The sequence below is a fragment of the Pyxicephalus adspersus genome, chromosome Z (assembly GCF_032062135.1).
Source record: "Pyxicephalus adspersus chromosome Z, UCB_Pads_2.0, whole genome shotgun sequence".
Lineage (NCBI taxonomy): Eukaryota > Metazoa > Chordata > Amphibia > Anura > Pyxicephalidae > Pyxicephalus > Pyxicephalus adspersus.
The window spans coordinates 79,606,864-79,623,935 of record NC_092871.1 but is presented as its reverse complement, the minus strand read 5'-3'; the positions used below and the strand labels follow the sequence as shown (position 1 = coordinate 79,623,935).

General features: G+C 39.6%; 1 protein-coding gene across 1 annotated transcript in view; it reads left to right on the top strand.

Moving 5' to 3' along the window:
• Window positions 1–1,042: 1,042 nt before the first annotated feature.
• IRAK1 (interleukin 1 receptor associated kinase 1) overlaps window positions 1,043–17,072 on the top strand; it is a 71,225-nt gene continuing 55,195 nt past the window's right edge. Inside the window, exon 1 of the mRNA XM_072431418.1 lies at window positions 1,043–1,333. Coding sequence (XP_072287519.1) covers window positions 1,231–1,333 — 103 coding nt within the window. The 5' untranslated portion in view covers window positions 1,043–1,230. The remainder of the gene's footprint in view (window positions 1,334–17,072) is intronic.

The following is a 17,072-nucleotide window of genomic DNA, read 5'->3' as shown; positions in this document are numbered from 1 at the left end:
TGTGGCTGGAAACGAACGACCGTCCCGGTGGATCTGATTGGGTGACGATCGTTCACTATCTATTGCAGGGGTGTCAAACTCAAATACACAGAGGGCTAAAATTAAAAACTTAGACAATGTAGCGGGCCAAACTTGAAGTTTATTAAAAAAATTGAGGAAATTTTTCCTTCTCATTAAATATAAACCCTTTTCATGTGGAAACAAAGAGGTTTTGCTTCACATTTAATCTGGAACAGGCCTATAATAGAGAAAGAGACATAAACATTTTTTTTTTTTTTGAATGTGGAGCTAAATCTTATGAGTGGCCTGCCGCTGAAACTCCCTCTTCATTAAAATAGCGCCGCTATTAAAATTTCCAGCAATATTTGCGTTTATAAAACAGTTCAATGCGGGGCCACGCATAGACAGAGAGGCCGCTGGTCTATAGACGCGAGTGATGCTGGGAATTGTAGTAGCGGCACTATTTCAATACAGCGGCGGGCTAGCTGCTGTTCATATTTAGGATTACTTTGGGGGCCAAAAAAAATGGATGTTGGGGGCCAGATTTGGCCCCCTGGCTGGAGTTTGACACACCTGATCTATTGTGTGTACGGTCGTTCAGAGTCATGTTTGTTCTGTGGTAACGTTCTCCTGTGCACATCACTTGCTGCATCGTTCAAACAATCGCATGTAGTGTGGTACATTATTGGTGGATTATAATTGTATTGTTACAGCATGTACAGAATCGTGCACTATACAATCGTTCAAAATAATCATTGATCGGTTGTTAATCATTCGTTTATTAATGATAATTATTGCAAGTGTGTACATAGCCTTAGTTTCATTTCCAACTCTGGTTGCCATGGGCAACAAATCAGTTGATGAAACACTTTTAATTTAGTAACCCTTTTGTTCCTTTTTTTCTAAATATAATACATCCTGTGAATCATTAAAAGTTTCTCCTGTGGAAAATCTTGTAGTCTGTTTCCATTAATTTGCAACAACTAACTGAAGAACTTCTCTTTTTTTCATTTCTATGAAATCTGTCAGGAGCTGCCACACACAAAATGGCCGCCGGGGGCGGATGCTTGCGCTCCCACACAGGCGTGATAGCAATGGCTCTTTCTAAAGGGAAGTGATTCAGGGGCTATGGAGTTATTCATTAGCTTGTCTCCAGTGGTTGTATGACAGGAGCCGGGGCTGAGCTCCTCTATACCCGTTCTGTGTGTGTTGCTTTCAACCCTGGTCACCATGTCCATAGAGGACGCGTTCCTGTACGAGGTCCCCGCCGCCGTCATGTGCAGCTTCTATGAGGTGATGGACTCCCTGGAAGACTCTGACTGGAAAAAGTTCGGTAAGTTGTCACAGCTGACAGGAAAATGTTCCGAGGGGCTGCTGTCTTATGGGCCAGGCATTATAATTATTAAGGCATTATTAATGATGGCTCCCTGGGGACTCTCCCCAGTCACTGCTGCCATATTTACTATTCCTATACACACATGATTTTATATTTTAGGGGATTTATAAAAATTTAGAGTCTATTTATTTTTTAGCTCCATCATGTCTTGTGTTTTTATGTAAGGATCTGTGTGGTCACCTACAGCTTGTTCTAGCACTTTCTGTGATGGTTTTTGGAAACGTGTAATGACAGGCGCTTGTCCAATCATTAAAAGGTCCTAAAAGTTTTATTCTCTTTCCATTGATCATGCAAGTTAAGTTATAGAAATTAGAAATAAAGGCAGCCAGCACAGGTTTATATTAAAGAAAAATAGACATGGTAAATAACTATTTGGCCAAATGTTTCTTGCTGCTATGTGAAATGTAACACACCTGGATGGCTAAGGTTAGGATGTGGGCGGGGTTGGGATAAGGTTAGGTATTAGGTATGAAGGGGTAAAGATGATGCACCAAGCAGGAGGTTTAAAGGGAGGTGTCTGGTAGAAAGGGGTGAAGGGTGACATATTGGGTAGGTGTGTTGGCGGTAAGGTGCAAGGCAGGAGGTTAGGTACCTGGTATTCAAGGTAGAGGTTAGGCATTAGGCAGGAGGTTAGGTGGCCGGTTGGAAGGGGTGAAGGTTAGGCATCAGGCAGGTGTGAGGATATTAGGCGCATGGTATTTAAGGGTGTAAGTAAGGCATTAAACAGGAGGTTAGGTGGTGGGTTGGAAGGGGTGAAGGTTAGGCATCAGGCAGGTGTGAGGAGGGTGCATGGTATTTAAGGGTAGGGATTAGGCAGGAGATTAGGTGGCGGGTTGGAAGGGGTGAAGGTTAGGCATCAGGCAGGTGTGAGGAGATTGGGTGCATGGTATTTAAGGGTAGAGGTTAGGCTTTAGGCAGGAGGTTAGGTTGTGGATTGGAAGGGGTGAAGATTAGGTAGCAGGTGGGTGTGTTGCGGTATGGTGCAAGGCAGGAGGTTAGGTGGCGGGTTGGAATTGGTGAACGTTAGGCATCTGCCGGGTGTGAAGAGATTAGGTGCATGGTATTTGAGGGTAGAGATTAGGCATGAGATTAGGTGGTAATTTGGAAGGGGTGAAGGTTAGGCATTAGGCAGGAGGTTAGGTGGCTGGTTGGAAGGGGTGAAGGTTAGGCATCAAGCGGGTGTGATGAAGTTGGGTGCATGGTATTTAGGTGTAAAGGTTAGGCATTAGGCAAGAGGTTAGGTGGCTGGTTGGAAGGGTTGAAGGTTAGGCATCTGGCGGGTGTGAGTAGGTTAGGTGCATGGTATTTAAGGATGTAAGTTAGTCATTAGGCAGGAGGTTAGATGGATTGTTGGAAGAGGTAATAGTTAGGTAGCAGGTGAGTGGGTTGCGGTAAGGTGCCAGGCAGGAAGTTAGATGCCTTGTAGGAAGGGGTGAAAGTTAGGTATCAGGTAAGGTGCTGGGCAGTATGTTAGGCGTTAAGTAGGAAAGGATGAAGGTTAGGATATCAGGTGAGTGTGTTGTGGTAAGGTGCAAGGCAGGATTTTAGGTGCGTGGTATTCAAGGGTAAAGATTAAGCAGGATAATGTGCCTGGTAAAAATGGGCGAAGATTATGCGTCAGGAGGGTGTGTCAGGGTAAGGTGAAAATCGGGAGGTGCCTGGCATTCAAGGGTGAAGGTTAGGCATTAGGCAGGAGGTTGGGTGCCTGGAAGGAAGGGGTGAAAAGAACCAGATTTGGGTGTAAAGGTAGGGTCCTGGGAAGGATGCGAAGGTTAGGCATCTGAGCAGTGTGTTAAGGATAAACACAAGGCAAGAGGGTTCAGGTTAGATGCCTAGTAGGGAGGGTTACAGTTAGGCACTAGGCAGAAAGGCAGCGGTGGTAGTTAAGACTAGGCAAGAGGGTTAGACACCTGTAAGAAGGGGTAAAGGTTAGACATCACAAAGCGTAGTTTAAGATTAGGCACCAGGTAGTGGGCAGGGGTGGTGGTTAAGTTTAGTTACAAAGCAGAAGGGTTGCATTTAGCTGCTTGTTTGGAAGAGGGGAATATTAAGTATCAAAAATGATGGGGTAGGCACCAGTTGGGGTAAAGATAGGTACTAGACAGGAGGGTTAAATTTAAGTGCTCAGTAAGAATAGGTAAATGTTAGGTGTCTGGTAGAAATTGGTGAAGGTTAGGCACAAAAGAGTGTTGGGGTTTAGGCAACAGAAAGAAATAGGTTAAGACAATTGTGTGGGATATCAGCACTAAAGACATCAAAATCTGGTGGAACACCTGAAAGGTATATGTTACAAAGTCTTCTTCTAGCAGGTGTATATAGAACAACCTTAAAACTCTCAGATGGCTAATCCTTTGCACAAATGTACACAATAAGTAAATATAATGTTTATATTTATATGTAATTATGGTACAAAAGAAACTACTGTCTATATATACTTCTACAATTCATAAAACTTCTTGTTTTCACTTTCTCCTGATTTCTGTTGTGTATTTGTGCCAATAGGAAGTGTGCCACATGGCTGGACACAGGCCCCTCCGCCCTTCTACTTTGCACAAGATTTTACGTATTTCCTATTATACCACTGCTGTAAGCTGAGTTTCCATTCATACATGGAAATTTGTACACACGTGAATGTGGTCATTTATTAATATGGAGGTTGCTGCCCAGCTAATAACATAGTTAGAAGATGGCCACAGATCAGTCTGGTATGGGGGTTGGGTACCTTGTGATGCCGTAGGGCTTGTCATTGTGCTGAGGCAGGTAGGAGAGCATTTTCTAGGCCAAATGGACATGGCAGTTTTTTTTTTTTTTGCCTAAAAATGAAAAACACAAAAATGGTTAAAAATATAAAACTGTTACAAAAAAAAGTTTTTGGAGTCTAGTGATATCTACTTCATAGCTGCAGTTATGCCCATGTTATATAGAATCTGTGTTGCCATTAGTAGATTAGGTGGTCCTCTGATGATGCACCTCTAGGTCGCAGTGTGCAGAACAAGACCTACCTGCTCGTTATAGTTGTCGTTGCAGGTGTAGGATTTCGGCATTTCAGTCCTGCAGCCTTCCGAGATGTCTGACGTGAAAACCAGCAGGCTGCAGGTACAAAAATGGCTACGTGACTATCACCTAGATCAAAAAAAAAATGGATGGGAAAATGGGGGGGCATTCCAAAAATAGGTATTTAGAAGGGGAAGAAACAAGAGATAACCTAAAAAGTTAGCCAAATTTCAGCTTTAAAATTTATGTCACGGCAGACCTTTTTGTTTTTGCACTGAAGAGCAAAGAAAAGGGTTAAAACTGTGTTTTTATTGGTGTCTGGCCCCCCACTTGAAGAGGTTTGTCGCTTTTTCTTGTGACCATTGTTCTAAAAATTTGAGTGAACCTTGCAGCAAAGGTTGTTCATATGTCGAGATGGCTTAATAATGTTTGAATCATGATGGAATATTAGATGTGTTTTTTTTGGAGACAAAGTTTGAGACACTAAAAGGCAGTCGTCATTCTCTCAGGGACCATTAAATTCATAACTTTAAACCCCGCGGACCATTATGAATTTTTAAAAAAAGATAAATACATTTAAAAAATTAATGATCTTCCTAATGGTGCCTGACGTGGACTGCAGAGGCTCTGTTTCATTGATCAACTCATGTTTAACTGTTACTATTATCATTAGTTGCATTATCTTTGGTATTACTAAAAAAATGCAAAAAACTTTTGTTTGCCTTTTCTCACTCATTATGGGTTTATTTCATTCCAATCTAAGACCAAACAAGAAATGGTAGTTATCAAAGTCAAACTATTTGATGCCATTAAATATAACAGTTAAAAAAATACACAGTTAAGGTCATACTTACCTAAAAGAGCATTTGAGAACTAAACAAATAAAATAAAACAATGGGATGAGAATCGGTATTGGTTGAGCGGGGTGACTGTTGTAATGGTGGAAACAATACTGAAGTGTATGGCTCAGCAACGGTCCCCTCCTTCAACTTAAGACTACACTGAAGTCACGCTGCACCTCTTTTGTTTTTCCGTCTCTAGTATGGTTCGTGAATTTAGTGCAATATAAAGGTAACAATAAATAATAAAAGAATTTATTAGAATTTTTTTTGTTTAATTAACAATAAAACTTGGCAAATAATCTCTATTGTATCTTCAGAAGAGGAAGCAAAAGGAGTCTCCAAAATGGAATACAGACATGATAAAATAATTTTAGGGGGATATGTCCACTGAATGTGTTACCATCTGACCACAGTCCCATTGGTAAATTAACGTGATTATGTGAAGATTAGGATATGGGAGTTACAATTTTTACCTTTAGGTAGCTGGATCATTTTTTAAGTTGCACCATATTTTGTTTTTACATGCACATCACATTTGATATTGCAAGTAATATTTTATTCGAGGATCTTATGACTATCCTCCCTGGCATTTCTGGTTGTATAAAAAAAAACCAAAAAGGCTTTATCCGCTGTAAGGTTTGCTGACGTGGTGTGTTGCAATCCATTCTATGCTATCAAAACTAATACGGTCACAGTAATAAAAAGGGTTAATGCACTCTAGGTTTGTTATCCTGATCTTGGCTTTTCTTGGTAGTTGCTGATCTGGACCAAATATACAGACTTCTCTGGCAACATAGTTGTTCCAGGTCAATGACTTGATAGGTAGTGTACCTGGCCCTAACTTAAATCAACAAATCAAGGATAGCAAGTTTCCTGCTAAGTTTGATGTAAGGTTGTACAGGGAATTCTGTGTTGGGAGAGGCTTTCAGTTCAGGGTTTGGTGAGCTCAAGTAAAAGTAAAAACATCTGGAAAATCTCAACATGGACGATCCAGTTATGTACACGTAAACTGCTGTGGTGCCATTGGGAAAGTTTTCTATTTTGTTATGCTCCATTACCCAATTTTTGCATCAAAGCATAACCACTTTAGGAGAGGTAAGAAGGCTAACATCTTGCTAGTTTTGTGGCCGCAGTGGTGATTGGCCATCGTTTTTTAATCATTCATTTGAAATATGTATGTAGATAAGATTTTTTTTTTTTTTTTTTGTAAACCCTGCATGACTGTTCCAGGTGCGTCACTTCAGCGTTCAAATTATAGGTTGAGATTTACACCTAGGTAACTTTTCTTTTCAGAAACAGGGCAATAATGGAGATCACAGATTTCGTATGGCAGTTGTGTGTTTGTTATATATATATATATATATATATATATATATATAACCATCATCATCTGGTGGAAAGTCCCAATCCCCCAGTCATATTTATAGATAACTATGAATATAACTAGATAAATAGCACAGTACAAAATTACACATCAGATTCTCATCTGATACATCCCTGAAGAGATGATCGAACGAGAATCATCTGCCGTGTGTATGTAGCCTAGGGATGCACTGGCTGTGTAAGTGGAGGTGGAATGAACGAAAAAAGTGTAATAGTTATTACTAAATGCTAATTATTTCCAGCCAGAACCTCACCCTTGTTTAATTCGGCACCAGTCCTTTTCTAAGCTAAATGATAGCCCAGTGATACCCAACCTTATCCTTTGAGCCTAAAAAGTCGAACATTTCTCATAATATCACATCTAATTCCGTGGAATCCAATCTGTAATCTGTAGGAAATAGCAATGTATCATGGCATCCTTTTCTGCAGTGTTTCAAAATTTGTACTCCTGGAGGACCCATTATATTACTGTGGCTCAGAGGTAGCACTCTTCCCTTTGCAGCGCTAGGTCCCAGGTTCAAATCTCAGCCAGGATACTATCTGCATGGAGTTTGCAGGTTCTCCTCGAGTGGGTTTCCTCCAGGTACTTCGGTTTCCTCCCACATTCCAAAACATGCAGTTAGGTTAATTGGCTTCCCCTCAAAAATGACCTTAGACTACATTAATGATATATGACTATGGCAGGGACATTAGATTGTGAGCTCCTTTGAGGGACAGTTAGTGACACGACTATGGACTTTGTACAGTGCTGCGTAATGTATAAATACTGTGTAATGCTGTAATAACAATAATGTGACTGGAGCAAAGATTGTAGGTGGCAGGTTATAGATAAGAGTACTAGAAAACCTTGATATTTAGGGTTTATTAGCAGATTTTTACTTTCCAATAAAAACAATCTTTTCCTCATAATCACATCCAATCCCATGGGACCAAGTGCCATTAAAGTCCAAAGGTTTTGCTTTGCACAAGTGCAGCTAGCATGGGAGCGTTGCAGGAATGATTCCACAAACAAACAGTGGCTCAGAGGTTAGCCCTCTGGCCTTTGTAGCGCTAGGTCCCAGGTTCAAATCTCGGCCAGGACACTATCTGCATGGAGTTTGCAGGTTCCGTGTCTGCGTGGGTTTCCTCCGGGTACTCTGGTCTCCTCCCACATCCCAAAAAAACATTCAGTTAGGTTAATTGGCTTCCCCCTAAAATTGGCATTAGGCTGTGGTAATGACATATGACTATGGTAGGGACATTAGATTGTGAGCTCCTTTGAGGGACAGCTAGTGACATGACTATGGACTTTGTACAGCGCTGCATAATACGATGGCGCTATATAAACACTATGTAATAATAATAATGGAGGACTGTGGTTTTAAAATAAGTTAACTGAGGCAAGGTTATTCATTTGCTTTACCTAGTGTTTTTAAATGTCGCATTGTTGTATATTTAATGTAAAACGCTGCATAATATGGTGGTGCTATATAAATCCTGTTTAATAATAATAATCATAGGATAAACTCCGTATAAAGAACAATATAATAACATTTGGTGTTGATTTGTTGTACACTTGAGAAATAATAGAGTTGGGTCTAATAAAAAGTTTGTTTTATAACCTGCCCTGTGCTCCTTTTACTTCTATTTTTCGAGTTGAATGAGGCAAAATATCTGGTACTTTCTGATGTGGGTGAATGTGACTCCCTTGTTCCTCCTAGGGTGCAGCTTCAGGCACCTAAGTAGTCATTTTCCAGGTTTGTTTGATGAATGCAACCATTCAGCATGTATACAGTGGTGCCCCAACATTGTTTAATAATTCACCACAATGAGTTAATGAACTACCGGTCTATAATGATCAGTGTACGTTCTTATTGAGGAATGCACAACAGAGTTCTGCTCACTAGTCCTTCCCTTTCCCTAGACCAGATTGATGGTGTGTGCACATCTCTCATTCAGTCATCCGCCACTGGAAATGATAACGAAAAAGGTAATTTCCAGCAACAGAAATCTGAGGTCCGTACAGGGCTTTAGGCTTTGACAAGGCAAAAATAAGTTTACTTTATTTGTTTTTTTTTATTTTTTTTATTGAGTACAGCTGGTGTGCAGGCTAAGCAACAGGGGTGGTAAGGGGTTTTAAGTAAACCTTTAATTTTGCTCTGATGAGCAAAGTAAAAATTCATCAGCTAATAAAACACATCCATCCCACATACAGTTAGGTCCATAAATATTTGGACAGACTCAACTTTTTTTCTAACTTTGGTTCTGTACATTACCACAATTCATTTAAAAAAAACACAACTCAGATGCCGTTCAACTGCAGACTTTCAGCTTTAATTCAGTGGGTTGAACAAAAAAATTGCATAAAAATGTGAGGAACTAAAGTCTTTTTTTTAACAATCATTTCATTTCAGGGGCTTAAAAGTAATTGGACAAATTAAAGTGTCTCCGTGCCACTGGCAGCCATGCACGCCCAAGCCATCACACTGCCTCCGCCATGTCTTACAGATGATGTGGTATGGTTTGGATCATGAGCTGTTCCATGCCTTCTCCATACTTTTTTTCCTGCCATCATTCTGGTAAAAGTTGATCTTGGTTTGAGTTGTTTAATTTAAAATTATTTGTAGTAATGTACAGAACTAAAATTAGGAAAAAAGTTTTCTCTGTCCAAATATTTAAGGACCTTACTGTACATTTATTTTCTCAAACCACAGAGATCACTTATCTTCATAAATCCCAGTATCCTCCAGGTCACAGTATTGGTCCGCATTCCTATAGAATGTTGTTTCATGGCTTCTTTCACAATATCCTTTGACATATGTAGCAGATGTTATACATTCCAGTCTCGGGCTGATACTGTTAACGCAATGGAACATTTAACTTTAGCTTTCCCAATTTGATTTGCCCAGCACAGGTTGGTTTCACAAGTTTTCGGTGCAGAGCTGCACGTTGTGTTTAAGCCCATGTGCTTTTGAGCAATTGCAATTGTTTAGACCTCCATGTGATTTTGATGTGTCATAGTGCTTCGAACATTCTAAAAAAACTGTATGAGCACATAAATCAACTCACTTCCGCAGCCGGGTTTTTTTTTTTTTTTTTATTTCGGGCTTTCAGGTTGAGGTTAAAAAATTTCTTAGTATAGCAAATATCTAAAGCGGAACTAAAGTTCCACTCCAAACAATTTGTGATCAAGCAGGACTTTGTTGAAGAAAAGCAGAGGTAATGTCTCTTCTGCAATAGACATTCTTACCTGCCTGATCGCTTCGTGGAAATGTCAAAATTGCTGAGCTGCGAATTCTGCTTTCCCTACGCTTGCCGGGACTGAATAAACTCCAGCTTGGGAGTTTCATCAGTCTGGCAGAGCCAATCAAGAAGATCGCATCCAGGAAGAGAAGAAGGTAGAAGATGGTGACGCCCTACCGTGTTCGGGAAACTTAACAAAACATAAAAATCCCAAACCTGGACAATTTTTCCTAATGGGTAGAATGCAGCAGGCCTCTCCCACTTATCCTCTCCTCCATTCTCCATAGAACAGAGCATTGCTGTCTGTATGGCATAACACTAGGAATGATCAGTAAAGATAATTTCATGTGGCAATTTTTTTCATGTCTGTACCAAGCCTATTCAGTTCAAATATTACTGTACTTACAGATGTCCTTCCAGCCTTATCCACATGCTTTCCAACTTCAACAAAACTATTTCTCCAGCTTCAGGATATAGAGTAGTATGGGATGCCCATCTTCCCCTAATGTTTAAACTGCTGAACCAGAACACTGTTTTGTACAGGAGATAATGACCTTATCAGTTCTGGTAAGCTCCAACGCTTGTGCTTGGTAAGCTTCAGGATGGTAGCGTGAGGGTATGGATGGGTAAGTCTGCATGGCTGGCTGGAGGTCTGTACAGTGACAACCTGCCCCCTACTTCCTGTCTGTGGGAAAGGAAGTTGGAATAAATCACCAATCTAACCCCAGATAGCTGTAAAAAAAAAAAACGGGTTCTAATGAATCCCATCTCTATCCAAAACTAAGAGGGGGGGGGGTGAAGACATTTTGGTTTAAAATGCCCTTTAATGCAACAAATTTCAGCTTCTGTGGTAGCAAAGGAAACCATACAGGTATTACTATTTATTATTATGTTACGGTATGTTGTGAAATAATGCAAAGCAACTTTTACAAAAGCTGTTCTTTGGAGAATTTTTTGCTGCCTGACACCCAAAGCTAGTCTCATACTGATTACCTTGCATTCAGATATTATCCACTGGTAAATCGCTTTGTCAATATGCTGATCTGTTAATAGGCAGCTGCAGAGTGGATATCTGGCACTCATCTCTGTGTACACGGTAAGGAAATATCTTGATTATTGAAAGTGTGTACATTGATTTAGCTAGCATAGTACTAGGCTTGACAACTGCATTTATTTCTGTGAGCTGTCTGTATCTAAGCTCTAGGAATACTGTAAAAACAAGTGCTTGTCTGAATTTAAATCTGCAGTGTAATTCATAGTGTGATTAAATCCAACCTATGGACATAATATTCACATATTCTTAACAAACTGCGCACGAGCTTCAAAACAATTCCCCCACTGATCTCATAAGCTGCAGATATTGGGGAACAATTCATATTCAAATACATATTTGTGTTGTGGTAAAATTTACTTTTATTACCTCATTCATGCACTTGGTTGATTCGTTCTGTTGCATTTACATTTTAAATGGTACTCCAAGACCCTATTACAATAGCTGCCAATACGCAGTCACCTCTTTGTATTAGAGCAATGTTTCTCAACCAGGCTTGCTTCAGAGATTTACTAGGGATTCTATGAGCAATTTAAGCCTCTTGGGTCAGTTTACTTAACATCAATCATCTTGTTGGCTGTGTGCTTTACATTGCTGAATATTGGGAAGAACATAAGCCTTACATTTATCCCACTGACTCCCACAATAATAACTGTGGATATAGTAACTATAGCATAAAAGTTATAGCATAAAAGTTAAAAAGGCCAAGGGAGGTTATAAGTGCTTCTGCTTTGAATGCCAATGCTTTAGACTTTTTATGTCATATGCTATTTCAGTTCAGTTTTTTACAATCTAGGATTTTACATTGGAATCTCATGTAGCCAAAATCTCCATACATCTAAATGGAGTTCAAAACTTCCCCTCATTGCAAAATGTATACTGTCCCCAAAATGGCATTACTGCATCCTATGCAAGATGCTGAAATCACGCCTTGTTAATCTATTTCTAAGAACAGCTTTCCTGGTCAAAGCTACTAAAGAAAACATATTTTATATATTAGACTATAGTTATATAATTCTGGAATGATGTGAAGTATTTTAGTTATTTAAAGGCTATAAGCTAAACATATCGTGGCTTTGTATTGTATAGCATGTTCTATTAAGGGGCATGTAAACTACAAGCGTGTCAAAAAGCATTTTCCTGTTAACTTCTTAGTAAATGAACACAACTGCATGAGCTTGAATGAACAAATCCAGCATTTTTAACTAGAAAGATTCTTGATTCGAACTAGGAGGTTCGGACCTGCTTGAGGATTGAGAGATCCTGCATGGATCCTAGCGCTCAGTCAATTGCATCGCAACATTGATTCTTAAGGAATCAGAGTCTGCATATTTGACAAGATATTTGCGGTATTTGTACTATTTACTGCTATCCCAATTTATTTCCTATGGGGCTGCCACATGGTGAAGGATAGCTTGTCCCCAAGGCAGCGGCTCGTTGGTAACTGCACCATAACCTCATGGCCAGTCTGGGTGGTCTTTGGGTGGTGACCTCCTGCAGTTAACTAGCATGGCCTGGTCCCCTCTCTGCCTCCAGCCTTGACCCACATGTGCCCTTCTGAAGCGTGTAAGATGTCAAATGGAAAATGAAGTGGAATCCCGAAGCAAAGGTTGCTCGATCCCCTCCAACATGATTGAACCTTAACAGTCTTGGCTCTCTGCACCTCTGAATGCAAAATTAGACCTTGCTGTCTTTAGTATAAAATTTTAGTGATGGCAATACATTTAAAGTTAAATATATCTATTTTTTAAATATAAACCCATCTCCCAAAAAATTTTTAAAAAGCCCTCCCCCCCGCATCCACATACACAAATACACATTTGTGATATGAGAACGACAATTGGTCCACGCACATTCAGTATTGCTATGCACTCTGGAGTAAGATCTAAATTCTAGGTCATCTTTCAGTTCTCAACTTTTAAATTAATAGCTATAAAGATTTTTCAGGCATTACCTATTCATAATTTAGGCTCCTATAATTTTTTTTTCTTCACAGGCCTGCAAATTTTAGGTGTATGTGTGTGTGTTTATATATATATATATATATATATATAGATATAGATATAGATATAGATATAGATATAGATATAGATATAGATATATAGATATAGATATAGATATAGATATATAGATATATATATGGGGTTTGATGAACCATATTGCGTTAAGAGTAAAAGAGATACTGACACTATTTCTTTCCATTGGATCTTTGCTTTAAGAGAATATAAATAACATTTTGGGCTTTTTTTTTATTTTATTTATTTTTTATTTATTTTTTATTAGCAACCAATAAAAACAGACAATTACAGAACTCAAACCAGTGTATACAGATGGCAAAAGCAAATAAAAGCGTGAAAAGGCATACAATTTTACAGAAATAGTCATATCTAGCAACTTGAGAGAACATATAGCATGCCAAAAGTGTTGAAACTGTATTGTCCTCCAGTTATCCAGACATGGAAGGGAGTGGTCTACTTGAAGCTGGTCCGTAGTGGACCAGCGGGAATGATGCAGGAAATGGAAAGCACGATAAATACCGTTCTCAATCCAGATCCTATATATCGGGTCTCTTCTGCTAGTTGAGAACTTGGGGTGTCCTAGGATGGGGGACATAGGGGAGGGGAACACAGTAATGCCTTCCGTGCGGAAATACCTCGCCACCACTCTGAGCGTCTCACCTATCGGGGTGTCGGCGTAAGGCAACCGTGTCCTCAGCTGGGGACATTTTGGGCTTTTAATGGTGTTTAATAATATAAAAAATAGGCATGTGTAATGCAAAAAAACAATTAAAAAAAAATTAAATAGGAAAAATTAAAATTTGCCCTTGCATCAAAAGGGTTAATATTTTTAGTTTCATTTCTATGTAAATTGGCTTTGCTTATGTTCCTTGTTTTCTTCCTCCTCTTTCTGCTTTCATAGAGGGCCAGTCCCCAGCTGTTCATAGTACAGATGTTTCCTTTCCCTACTCCCTGCCTACTACTGTGTTAGGGGAGTCCCTCATGGTTAGGGTATGGGAGCCGTGATGTCGTGCAGTATCATTCTCTCTTCCAGGAAAACCCCACTAGCGTTGTGTATTGCAAGTCCTATGATCCGTATATAGGTACAATGCTTATCAGTAGAAATGATGTTTGGTAAAGGTTTCCAACAACAGAAAGAACAAGCACAATATAGAAAGAGCTATGCTGTTCTATGGAGATAGAAGGTAAGGAGGGAATAGGCGGCACCCTATTGTGCCTTTTAAAATAAAATACAAATGTGGTCTTGGCTTGTACACTTTTAGTCATCTGGCATGGTGAATCCAGCTTCCACCTCAGATTTACTTTGATCTGGTAAGGTATCCAAAAAAAAATAAAACCGGTTACACATTCAGGTATTGCCCATTTATTGGTTTCATCTCTATTCCTTTTGGTGGACAAACAATTATTATATATCACAGAAGCCTAAAGTCTGAGATCTTTATCACAGTTCTCCCCAACTAATTTTAGCCGGGCGCACCACCCGGCATTTTTCATCAACCACCCGGCTGTTTTTACATAGGTTGAAAAAAGATAGCTTTATCAAGTTCAACCACTAGGCAAATAAACCTATCCCAGGTAAAAACCTTATGGACATAGTTGATCCAGAGGTAGGTTAAAAAAACTCTGGTACAATTTACTCCAACAGGAGAAAACAATTCTTTCCTTTTTGGGTGGTTATTGAAAAGTTTGCTCACAATTCAGAGGCCGCCTTCAGGGGAGAACACTATATATACCAGTGCTTGCTGCTGCCATCTATCTGTATACAGGTAGTCCCCGGGTTACATACGAGATAGGGACTGTAGGTTTGTTCTTAAGTTGAAATTGTATGTAAGTCGGAACAGGTACATTATTTTAATAAATGCAATTAGGACAGATGTTTGTTTTAACATATTATTAGGCAGCGTGTTGTCCAGTTACTGTATTAAATCCTCACTGTGAGGTAATTACAAAGCAAAAAAATCACCCACAACCTCAGCTGTGTTTAGCAAAAGATTTATTCTGCAAGTCATGCAAGCTGCCCTTCCCCCCCCTTCAAGCCTCCATTCTGCACATGAGAGTGAGCAGGGAAGCCCCATTCGTATGTAGAATACGTCGGATGTCATTATCCCGGGGACTACCTGTGTACCTATTGCAGCTTAAGTTCAAATAACATGGAAATGACAGATTGAGGCATAGAGATTTTTGAGGATCAGTTCACATCCATGTAATCTGATAGATGTGCGGTAAAGCAGCTGATTAATTTGGATGGGTATCCTATCACAGGGAACCACAAAAATGTAAAGGCATTGAATTTTGTATACCAATCCCACTGTGAGCCTGTCAGCCAGGTGTATTGAAGTACTATTCAGAATGAACAGCCTGCAGCACACATTTATGGCATACTACACAAATAAATACCTAGCTAAAGGAGCTGTATTATGTCTTCTAAGAGCCACACCTACCTCGTTTCAAATTTTAACCCGTAGCAGCATTTTATCCCAGAGAAAGAGACCAATAAACATCTTTAATATCATACGTAACTGTCTGTTACATTTGCTGTGAATTCTTTCAGCACCATGAGCAATTACCAAAACTCTTTTTTTTTTTTTGGTTGGTTTAGTCATTAAAGATGAAGACTTCTTACTGCAGTTTTCTAAAGTCCTTTTGCTTTCCGCTTACCAAGCTTTTGCTTGTTGTCTGTCTCCGATTGTGTTTTCTTCCCGCCTTTTTTTTTTTTTTTTTTTTTACCTAACTCTGTATTAGGGAGTCAAAGAGCCAAACCTGGTTCAACCATCAGTTACTCTTTGCAGGGTGCTCTGGTGAAGTCTTTAGGTCACTTAGGCTCACTGGCCTATTTTAGAGCTTCCAGCTCTATTAAGGAGATGCTGGTCTTGGTGGATGTGAACCCGCTTGTGACAACGAAAGATTCCGTGACAAAGTATAGCCTTTAGCGTTGGGAAAATAGCTAAAGCTTAATTTAGTTTAAGTCCATAGGGGTGACTTTACACTGGTGCGGTGAATTTTAGCTCATGTTAACCAAAATTACATTGCATATTACCATTTACTTTAAAGCTGACCATTCATTTTGGGTAAGATACCAATGCACCCCATTGCACTTGACAATTACGTCTGACCCTTTGTCGCAATTCTTCATACAGCACATTTGTGCATTGGGGTGTTCTGTAACACAAGTGACTTTAGTGATTTGGGATGCTGTTGAAAACAAATAGCACTGCCACACTCCAGTACTGTGCAGTAATACATGTGCTATTGTATTGTAGGGGGTAAAGTTGGCCTAAATCTAAATCATTTGAGGACCACAAAGTAAGGACATCTGCAGTAAAAATGTACTAATAAATCGAACAAAAATAAAGCTAAACAGTGCTTTGAGTGCAAAAGAATGCTGTACTAAATATACAAAATTGCCTGGTGTAATATCATAGATATAATCGCTGTGTTTTAACAGTACTTCAAATTAAAAAGGTGCTTAAATTGTGTAAAAGTCCCTTTAATGTCATTGGGAAGACTTTAACTAGCCATTCCAGTGCATAAAATGCATATGACTCCATTTTTCTTCTCCCAAAGTTCAGTTGTTCTTCCACCTTTAAGACTGCCCTTGTCAGGTAATTTTGCAGAGCCTCCCAGGCATTCCTCCCATTTTAAACATTTGTAGCCTAACGAAGACACAGCCGTTCAGGCAGCGGAATGACTGGCAAGTTGATGACTGCTTTGAGTCTGATCCAGTGTTGGTCTGTTGTTTGCAATTGTTTGGAATTAGTCTGCCCACTGCTATGCAATGCCCTGAACAGGGCAGGGCAGAAAAATGGGCAGAAATATTTGCAGCAGTAGAGTGTTGCAAAGTCTGATGACCTAAGTCCAGTATCTTGATTGGATAACCATTAAGTCCAACTTAAAATCACTTTTGTGTTATAATTTACCTTAATATGAAAAGGTGGTAGCTGACATCTCTTTAGCAATAAAATAAACTTACTCGCCCAATCAGAGTTTCTTTACTTGCACTCGTCTGTCCTCTCGCCATTGTGGGGGCTGCCATCTTCAACCAATCCTCTTCCAGGTTCCAAATACTTGGCAGTCAAGGAGTTCACTCATTCCCATACCTAGCATCACAGGCATGTGCAGCTCAGTGCACATTGATAGGAAAATATGAAGAGGCAGTTAAAGCAGAA